Source organism: Anopheles nili, chromosome X, assembly GCF_943737925.1.
Source record: "Anopheles nili chromosome X, idAnoNiliSN_F5_01, whole genome shotgun sequence".
Lineage (NCBI taxonomy): Eukaryota > Metazoa > Arthropoda > Insecta > Diptera > Culicidae > Anopheles > Anopheles nili.
Genome location: NC_071293.1, coordinates 1,161,404 through 1,172,081, shown reverse-complemented (window position 1 = coordinate 1,172,081; position 10,678 = coordinate 1,161,404). Strand labels below are relative to the sequence as shown.

General features: G+C 46.0%; 1 protein-coding gene across 1 annotated transcript; it reads left to right on the top strand.

Annotated features, from left to right (window-relative positions):
• Positions 1–1,037: 1,037 nt before the first annotated feature.
• Positions 1,038–6,369, top strand: LOC128728350 (fasciclin-1). Its single transcript, XM_053821974.1, has 13 exons — positions 1,038–1,172; positions 3,169–3,301; positions 3,376–3,566; positions 3,659–3,786; positions 3,863–3,959; positions 4,054–4,237; positions 4,325–4,485; positions 5,017–5,168; positions 5,246–5,336; positions 5,411–5,637; positions 5,706–5,865; positions 5,935–6,079; positions 6,143–6,369. The coding sequence occupies exons 1-13, from the start codon at positions 1,038–1,040 to the stop codon at positions 6,367–6,369; spliced, it is 2,031 nt and encodes a 676-aa protein (XP_053677949.1).
• Positions 6,370–10,678: the final 4,309 nt, after the last annotated feature.

Genomic DNA, 10,678 nt, shown 5'->3' with positions numbered 1-10,678 from the left:
AGCTCCAAAATATAAATTTACACACAAAGCTACAAAATGAGCATGTAACATGAATAATTTGCAATGGTAATAAGAGTTATTGTAAGTTTATAATTTAGCCAAATATTTTGAGGATTATTTTCGAAAACAGTTCATTCCTTCAGGTGTTGAACTGAATTCAAAATTAAAACTTCATCACGAATCAAGTTCTCGAAGAGGGAATTAAAAATTCCTATTGCTGGTTTGAATTGAAAAATTCGTGCATTGGTTTGATTTTTTCCTGTTTTCTTCGAATCCACCGATCGAGAACAAAACCGCTCACTTGTCTACACAGCTCTCTCTCTTACACCACCTCATTCGCTTTCTCGCTCCATTCGCAGAACAACCTTTGAGTCGCGCGGACGTGCCGCGTCAGTGTCTGTTGGAGGCATTGTGTTTTTGTGAACTTTGGAAATTCGTCCAGTTTTGTTGCTAACCATCCTGCGAAAAAGTGTGTCCGGAATCATACCAGCTAAGTTCGATTCCTCGAACGAGGCGGATTAATAGCGTGAAGGTGTGCTCGCTGTAGCTGTTGGGGACTACCTGAGCTGGCCCCACCCGAGCGTCGTCACTCGATCGTTGGAAGTGGTGGATAACGTCTGTGATCGCTTCAGTGTTCGCGCGTGTCTCCGGAGAGTTGGAAGTTTTGTACGACGCTACCTGAAAGCAAACAGCCCACAGTGGTTGAGCAGAAGCAACACTTGCCCACCGATAGGGCACTGTTAAGCCGTCGAAGCCCTTCAAAGTCTGCTTGTGGGCTCCCTCAGTCGAGGTGCGCTTTTGTTTAGAAAGGGGCCGTGATTTACGTTCGAGTTCTTTTTGTGACGTTCTTTGGTGGAGTTTCGTGAGGTTTTTCGTGAGTTTTTCTTTATCCAACCACGCGTGGACTATGTCAGTCTCAAGCTAATCGAAACCCACGATCTTCAGTCTCAGGTGATCACAAGCGCTCAAACAACTCCACGATCAGTGTTTTCTGCGATCAATCATCTCGTGCCATTTGGGTCGTTCATTCCCGCACGATGGCGTCCAAGGCAAATAGCCGGCTTTTTGTGGTCTTCTGTCGGTCGTGGCTAATTCTTCTCGCAGTGGCTTCTACGGGATCCTCGGAAAAGACCCTCGAGTCTCACGTGCGCGAAGATCCGGACCTGTCGGAGGTAAGTGCTGAGCATTATTCTATAGTGTGCTAAATTCGCTGAATCTGAAAGACACTTTGTATTTAACATTCCTTCATTTCTACCTTCATTCCTTCTAATCCGTATGGCCCCCCACGAACTACCCGTTTGCTTCGGGCTTTTGTTAATATCCACCTGTTTCTTGAGCGTTTCCGTCTATCGTGTGGTATCAATTTCCTAGAAAGGGCTTCCGAGTGGACAATCGTTTCTCTCGTCTTTGAAATACAACTTCTATCGTTTTTTTTTTGCTCACGAGCAATCACACCAAGAAAACGAAGCCCAGACCTGTGTATGGGCGTGTGCACCTACGGCAACACTTGCTTCTTATCGAGAATTTCCTTTCATTCCACAGTTGCAATTTCGGTGCCTTTTAGACGTGCCTTCGCGAAACTGGCCGCGGGTAGAGCATCGATCGGTTTTTGTGTGGCGAAAATTAGCACCATTTTTTTATTGCTGTTCACGGCAAAATATGCTCACCCTCAAGTGGCACGTGTGTGGGTGTTTTGTAGGCGCTTTTGATTGCGCTTTCAGGTGGTCCACACCCAGCCCTCTGACTTCTGGCCAACAGAGGGTTGGTGGTGGGCTTAAAATTCAATTTGGGGTCGGACTTCGCTGGAGTAAAAATAGACGAAAAATCAATGCGAATATCATCTCGCGCGCTCGTTGGGTGATGAGTCACGCGTCGGGCTCGATTTTTCCCGCCTCTTGCTCCGGTTTTCCACCACGTGCGCGGGTTTTCGACCATGACGGAAGGGCGCAAAACTGATACCGTGCGCGTGTGTGTATGTGCGCGCAGGATAGAGAAACGGGAGGAATAATTTTGCGACCCCGATAGCTGATACACGCGATAGTGTTAAAACACTAGCCTGAAAATTGAACTCGCCCGCAGGGAGAGTGGAGAGGGGATGAGGGGTGGGAGAGACACGCAAAAGGACTGACAAATAAGGCTATAGGAGAGTTTGATCCCCGCGTAACCTAACCCTAACCGTCCTGTTTCATCCACCACCCCGCTCAAGCGACCGTTGCATTTCTCACCCTGTTTGAAATTGCTTTTCTTTCGTTTTCAAACACACGCGGCTCTGCCGGCTGGTTGCCGTTGCTATCCGTTTTCCTCTTCTCACTTTTCCTGCCCCATGCCACATGCCGTCGGGGTATTTCCCGGATGTGGCCACCGTTTAGGGGGGTGGCTTTGCAAAACAGGACGCCCTGTGTTTCATTATTACTCTCGCTCGTGCGATAGTTGGCGCCACTCCAGGGGGTGGAGATGTGTCAGTGCGTTCGTCGTCCTTCGGCTTGCGGGGGTGTGGGGGATTGATAGTACCCCTCCTTTCCCATCGTTCGTCCTTTTTTATGCCAATCAGTTCGGTTCCCCCAACGACATTTCGCTGGCAGTTTTCACTCCCTTTGGTTTTGCTAGCCGATAGATGCTCGTTCACGCGTTCTCGGTGCGAGAAAGTGCGTCAGTGTGCGCCCGCGTGTGTGTGTGTATGCAGTTTGATACGTTTTTTTGGCAAAGAAAAAGGAGGGTTTTCCCACGTCACTCGCTGCGCACGTTGCCGTTGGCGACCTAGTCTCGAAAAGGACGACGGATGGCGCCAGGAAGTCTTGCCTACGCACACCAACTCACGAGCGCATGCTCTTCGCACAAGATTACTGTCGTCCTTTAAGGGGGGGCAAACTGCGAATACTCCTTTTATGCGCGACCTCCTCCTAAAGGCACTGGCTGTCTCGTCCTTTGTACGTTGGGTGAAAGAAAGCGATTTAAAATTGGATATGCACCCAAACTATGATGCTCCCGGCGAACACTATTACTCACGTTTTCAGAGATGGGGTTTGGGCAGATATTTTCGAATAAAAGATAGCTGCTCGAGAAAGCGCAACATATTTTAATGGCGGAATAAGTGGCGTCTAATGTATTGCTATTCGACAGCTCCATGAAAATCGTTTTATATCCTCTTTTCTTGTCTTTCGTATGCAGTTCTATTCGCTTATGGAGCGAGATGAAGAAACGATGATGAAGCTGAAACTTAACCAACTGACGATATTCGCACCCACAAACAAGGCCTTCCAGCGATATTCCAACAACGTTACGTACGTTGAATATCACATAGGTAAGTGGCTCAAACGCACGCTCCTCGAAAGGCTTGGTTAATAAAACGAGCTATTATTCTGCATTCTTCTGAAGCCTATCAAGCGTACAAAACAAACAATATGCCAAGAAAGATACGTTCGGTCGCCTACGAAGCACCTCCGATGTACATCACACGCCCGGGTGATTGGAAGAAATTTGGGACAGGTGATATGTTCATCAACAACGCCAAAATCATCCGCGATCGGTCAGATCTAACGTTTCGAAACGAAAAGGGCGGTATGCAGGTGCGTGTTACTTCGTTAATTTCTACTGGCTTGTTGTGCCAATTCTAGTGAACTTGCTTTTGATGGTCGTTGGATTTTGGGGGCTTTTGCAGATTTTGCATATCATCGACGATGTCCTGCAACCGGTGACGACCATGAAGACGAGAATACCAGCTAGTACGGATGCATGGGGAATACTTGACAATAGCGAGAACTTCCAGATAGATTCGCATCGAGTAAGGTAAGCTATAGATACGTTCGATTTGGTGGTTGAATTTTCCCAATTTTCTTACATCCTTTGTACCTATTTCCGACAGAGCCTTCCGCAAAATTGTGCTGGAACAGGATAAGGATCAGTCGTACAAGATGCCCGGCAACAACACCTACTTCGTTCCCGTCGAGGTCGGCAATAAGGTGGAGTAAATGTTCCACTAGCAATGTACCTCATTGGATCACGAACTTTCTCCCATCCGATACTGATACCGTGACCTCTCATTGCTCTATGCAGATACAAGGACATCAACCCGTCAACAGGATCGACTTCAGAATGATTGATGGCCACATCATCGGGGGCAAAGTTGTGTGTCCGAGAACTGTACCAAACAACTTTCAATTGGATACACTAGCTGTAACGGATGATCTACGTGTTACGTTAAGATTTTACACCCACAACACAGACAGGAATCCTCGAGGTTAGCTGGCTGTCTTATATCCCCAGATAGGTGTTTTTTGTGTGCTAATATGGTTTGATATCTTGTTTCTGCTCCTCATTTTCCCAGTGTTTGTCATTTCTCACTCGGTGTCTGGAAATTCACGGTACACAGGAGGCTCCGTGATTGCTGAAGTAGTGAAGCCTAACATACCCTTGGAAAATGGTATGATGCACCTGATTCATCGGCCTCTCGTTTTGGTCAATATGACTGTGATGGAGTTGCTGATGGTATGGTATCCCTGCAAGCATTCATTAACTTAGTTTTGCGACGTAGTTTTGGTGCACGTATTTTATTCACATCATTCAATGTCGACTCATCTCGACAGTGAATAACTTCTTCGGGCATTTCCTCCCTGCTTTCTTTGCCTTATCCCGGGCATACTCGGATTGCGCATTTATGTATATATTTATATTTTCTTTTCTTTTAACACTTATTTGTTGCTTGATATTTTGCACGCTTGGGTAACTACTTCGAAATTATGCTCATTTTTTTTTTCAACTAGTCTTATCGGTTAGAGGTGAGTAATAGTGATATATTGTAATATTCCTATCATTATAAATAAATATTATATTCTGCACTTCTTATACTAAAGCTCGAAAGGGCTCTCTTTTAATTCTTTGATAGAGCAATATATAACATACAGCACGATTGGTAGTGTTTAACCGTTTTATTTGCTTGCTTTTTTCATAAGAACGCCACAAGAGGTGCATATTGTACTTTCGTCCATATTAATTTCTAAATTTCTATCAATAAAACAGGAAAACAGCCACGCACTTTGGTCAAAGTTCCGTGATTTGATCGAGGATTACGTCCCAGACTTTCAGCAGACCCTTCGAAATACGCCGTTGAAGACAATATTCTTGCCTCAGGACGAAGCCGTCTTACAGATGATGCAAACTAACTTCATGAGGTAAGTATGAGTAGTTTATGTCCTGAATTGTTGTTTGAACAAGACTGATGCATATATCCTGCTTCTCCTGTCCGTAGCAATCGGAAGAAGCTGCGAGAAATTTTGCTGATGCACGTAGTTCCCGGAGTTCTTTCGACTGAAAAAATTAAGCAGAAGAATCAGAATTCAGTAAGTCATACAATCGTCTAGCTTTGTTGGTGCTTTTCGTTTAACCTAACCGATTTTGTGTTGTTCTCGTGCAGATTTTTCAGACTGTGACGTTACACAAGCGTCAGTTGATTTATTTCAACGCGCATGATAACCTCACCAGCCGTGTTAGAAACGTGACCGTCGAGGCTGGAGGAGTGAATGCTTCCGTTATTCTAGGCGACATCGGAGCCATAGACGGATACATTCACATCATCGATCACATGCTAGGTGTTTCCTACACCTCGGTCCAGGACAAGCTTCGGATAGATCAAACTATGCGGTATGCTATGCAGTGTTTAAATGATGAAAGACTTGACTTTCCTCATCCATGTACTGCTCTTTTTTCAGGATTATGAACAGAATGGGAATGCAGAACAATTTCAACGATCAGCTGAACAAAACCACCCAGCGGTTCACTTACTTTGTGCCACGAGACAAGGCCTGGATGCAGTGGTTCGCTGAACATCCGACCCCGGATATGGAAGAATTTATGCGAAACAACGAAGTGGTGTGTGAGACATGTTTTTTTTTCCGAATGATCACGATGCACTAATTTTTGTTGTTTCTTCTTTACTAGTCTCGATTGGTTCTGGCGCGGCATCTTGTTATCGCTGATCGTGCATTTACGATGGGAGAGCTCAGAAATATGTCCCATGATTCATTGATCCTTCCCACGGACGGAGCAGACAACCTGGAGGTCCGAATCAAGGAGGAAGATAACCGTAAGTAGTGATGAATAAAATACCAGTGTGTTGAACTTCTAACTGTTTTTTCACTCTTAATAGGATTCTTCATACAGTGGAAGCGAACGAACAAATGGATCTCGGTGTTCCGTGCCAACGTCGAATGCACCAACGGATTGATCCACGTGATTGATGCACCTTTTCTGGACGTGCATGATGTAAATGCAAGCGGTGCTTCTAAAGGATTTCAAGCGACACACTTTTACGGCACTGTGATGCTCCTCATGGCGATAGTATTTTCCAACATTGCGCCATTCGAAGTGATTTAACGTGGCTTATCAAGCTCGGAGAGAATCTCAACAATATTTTTCCACAAAGCCCATGCAAATTATCGAACGACGAAAATCAACGACATAGCTACACAGAGAGAATTTTTGTCTGTGCTGTACACACCCCTCTGCGGTGGATAAAGAATTATTTAAAAAAAGAGTTAACTACTTCCGCAAACAATCTCGGTCGTATACTCACAGCTATGTTGTTGGTTTTCTCTTGTCGGATTGCATTTAATAATTTGCAAGAATTATGTGAACGAATGATGATAGGAATGTTCACGTTTCAAAAGGATTTAAAATGTAGAAAGTACGTTAGTTAAGTTAAAGCATTTGTGCAACATTATTTGGCTGATAATGTTCGTTTTGTGAGCTGGTTTGGTGTTTCGGTTTGCCTTGAATTTTCAATTCACCAACCAGCGATAGTGCAGAGAGAGAAAGAGAGCACACTTTTTCCAGCTTTTCATATACTATATCCGTACCTATTTCGATGTTTTCGTGTGCCTTAATAATATACAACCTAATATACAACCAGAAAGATCATAATCAGGTTATCCTGCTGCATATACTTCCATTCAGGCCACGATGCAAATCGAATGAGCAAGACCAAAAGGGACGAAATGGTTTCGCTTTGTGCAGCCGCTTGACTGAGAGTATGTACAACTTGGAACTGTATGTAGGAACTCTGAACCAAAACCAGGGCAACGTAGTATTGGAGGGAGCAAGTGCATGCCTCGTTTGTTTCAATTTACGGAAACCGTCATTCGTATATATTAGTCGTATTTTGATACTACTCTTCTCTCTACGTAGGATATGATTCAAAGTGTAAGCATTGCCAAATCTAAAGTAACAAATGTGTATTGCGGAATGGTAACGTGTCGTGTAACAAACAGGAGGCACATACAAGAGTCTGAGAATTTCTACCGCTTGAATTTATTCCATACCTTATTAGCCTTATTCAGAATGTGTAGTTCTGGCAGCAAAACAAAAAAAAAAGAATTATGTCTAGCTTAGACTAGCGAACTACATAGCCTTACATAGTTTCCTTGTTGTTTTGTATTTAGACAGTGTCAATATTAGTAGGTAACGATCGTACGATAAGCATGCTGCGAAAGGATTTTTTGGCTTGACGATATGAACATCTAAATATATGTAAAAAGGCCGTGAATTACACAGTGATCAAAATGTCGTCTATCTTCTTCTTTTACATCCATCAATTAATTAACTTTTACTTGGCTAGATAATGTATACAGCTTAACTATTTTACCCCATCCTCGGAAAGCTACTAATAAACTGCCTTTTCTAGGCCAAACCGCTGGCATATTCTCGAAAATGATGGTGTTGACTCGAATGACTTTAGATATATTGAAGATGCTTATGCTCTTATCCCGAGCATAGTGTCTTGACTTGATGAGCGACAATGCTCGTTAATGGTGCAGCTCAAGCGACGCGACCATACGTCCCACGGAACCACCGGAGCAAATGAGACCCAATTAAGACCTCGCCGTCTGGTAAGGGTAGCAGAATTGTCCGAGTAAAGAAACTGCGTGCAACACTCTCAAAAACGCTCTGAAACACCACACAATTTAGGCCACGTACGGTCATGAACCGTAGCCTTTTGCCTTCCGGATGGTCACATCCTGCTAGCAAGAGACAGAATCGCTGTCGGTGGCATCGACAATACTGCGGATTTGTGCGCATATGGCGTTAATTGGATTTGCGTTTCGGCCATTTGTCCCTCATCCTGCTGCTGCGTTGATGCCGGTGTCTTATCGTATAACGCCCTGGCAACTGGCAGTTTCCCTCGTTAACGTGACTCATTCAATCTAGTTGACTTAATTCATTTAAGACGCTGAACCTATTGGCCATGTGACCAATGGTCGTTAAACTGTTCTCGAGCTGCGCGCTCTAATCGGCGTATCGCGCTTGATGAATACGATGAGCTGCTATATTCTAACCCAACGGAAAGTGAGTAATCTATCCGTACTCATCGCCCCGCAAATGAACATAGCATCGCGTAATCAATATGCGCTTCGGGAAGTTGTTCGGGGGTAGAAGGTTGAAAAATCAATGCCCGAAGCAGGCAGGTCTACCAGGCGTCAATGAAACATTAAAGTAGCCGAACTAAATCCGTTTACATGCACAGCTGTTGTGCGGTTTCCGGGGGCTTTTTTTCTTTTTTGGCGGGTCTTCACATTACGCATTGCCGGTTATGCTCGTGCTATGTGTGGTGGCTCAAATAGACCGGGTATAAGCGAGAAAATCCCCGTCCTAACTTCGTATGCAAGCTGCAAAGGAGAATTGATCTTATCGGTTTTCTGCCGACTGTGGAGTCGAGATTTCTCTCCGGAAAAGTCGCTCAACCTTTTCCGCGAACAGCACACGTTCAGTACGTTGCCCTGTGGTAGTTTAATCGAAATCTCGCTTTCACCATCTCTCGTGAGATGCAAACGCACAAATGGCAACGGAAAAAAGGGCGCACACTTTCGCTTCTCGTAGCGTCGATTAAATAATGCCCCGTGCTGAGAAACGAAATGTTGAAAACGATTTAGGGGTTTATGCTCTCATCCGATGTTTGTGGTGGTGGCTAGGGGTGGTGGTAGCCAAAGAGAGGAGAAGAGATCTCAAATGCGCATGTTCGCCTCCTTGGCACGGTAGAGGGGATGTGACGCAACCCCCACGCGCGGTGGAAAAAAGGGTGGCTTCAACAACAAGGGTGCCCATATTTGGTTGAGCGACCACGGTCGCGAGAGCACGTGAGATGGAGCGTGCGTGAGTGAGAGAGAAGCGAGAGCACAACCTCGCCTGGCGTGGTGTAGAGAAAATGCAGACACACACCACTCTGCCTCAGATCGATGAGGATGGCTGCTGCGCGTTGTTGGTGATTGCGGTCAATGGCCGCTTGTGGTTGGGTTATTTTTTTTGTTTTGTTTTTATTTCTTGTCGCCCTCCGGGAAATTGCACTTCTATCAACCTGCCGTCTGCTGCACACTATCAAAATGACTCCTCCATCAGCACTACCAGCGAAGCTGCATCGTGGAAAATGCCCATCCGTGGGACGCAAAATGCCACTGCGCTTGTGACCGATTTGCGTCACATCTCTCCGTGTTTGCCTGTGTGCGTGCGTGCGTGTTTGTGCGTCAGTGCGTGTGCGTGCGTACTGCGTAACACCCAAAGAGGAAGGGGAGCGAAAATGCCTGTGTTGCAGCGAACGAAAAACCTCAAACCGACAGACAGCTTGCTTGAAATCGATGAGCCCCTGCATCATGCTGCAGAGTGCGTATGCGTGTTGATTTCATTCCCATCATTCCCCACCGCCCATATCTTCGGGTTTCGATGAAATGCAACTTCCCCCCCCCCCCACCCCCCGCTTCCCTTTTACACGTCTTTCTCTCTTCACCCCACCCTTACTCGCGTACGCACGTTGGAGTTTGCCCCATTCGAGGCAGCTGTGGGATTCCTGCACGCCTGATAAGCGTTCGCCGAGTCGATGGCGCTAAACCGATCGGTTTCGGTATCGATTGCTTCCCAATTCGATTGATTTGATTGGTTTTCCTCCCCTCCACCGCCTTGCTTGCTCACCCTCGATCGACGGAGGTCCGTGAGGGCTTTCGAAGTCCTCCTTCTCGATGCGGGAAAAATCACACGCTGCTCGTTCGTCGCTTTCGCCGGGTTCATCGGCTCTGGCAGCGAACAAGTCGTTCATCGTTCATTGCGTACCAAGAGCGCAGGAGTTCGAGCGAGATGCCACGTGTGTGAGAAAGACACCACACGGCGAAGTGCAAATGTAAGAGCGTGTGAACGAACGCCACTGACGTCAGATACGTAGGGGATGCGCATTTTCTATGCGCGACGAAGCAGGATTGGTTTGGTGCAGGTCAAGCTTCGAGCTTGCGACCAGGCTGACAGAGCTCCAGCAAGTAACAGCTGCGCAAACATCGACCAGTCGAGGTTTCTACTGCGCAACCAGTGAGTGTAAGCGAGCGAAGTATATTGAGGGGAACAGCGTACTCTTCTCACTGGACGCTCGATGCCGTCTGTCCCAGCGCTTATGGTTAGAGCGAGAGAGCCGAAAGCCAAGCCAAACGCATGTGCAGCATCAACTCGTCAGCGAGCTCGTTGTGTGTGGTAGTGCCGAGGGCCGTTGTGGCGTTACCATACTATTAGATGAGAAATACTATTAGACGACCGTAGCCCATGCCAACTACTCCTTCAACCATGAGCGCCTGATGGGTGTGTAGAATCGGTTTTCTAATCAACGCGGGCTTAGAAAAACTATCATTGATTGGGCGCGTCATTGGTGTGATTA

Bases quoted from the DNA above. Each gene is read 5' to 3' on its own strand.
- LOC128728350 (XM_053821974.1), top strand. From the start codon at position 1,038: ATGGCGTCCAAGGCAAATAGCCGGCTTTTTGTGGTCTTCTGTCGGTCG. The intron at 5,169-5,245 runs GTAAGTATGAGT...TCCTGTCCGTAG, and splicing joins ATGCAAACTAACTTCATGAG to CAATCGGAAGAAGCTGCGAG. The intron at 5,638-5,705 runs GTATGCTATGCA...CTCTTTTTTCAG, and splicing joins CGGATAGATCAAACTATGCG to GATTATGAACAGAATGGGAA.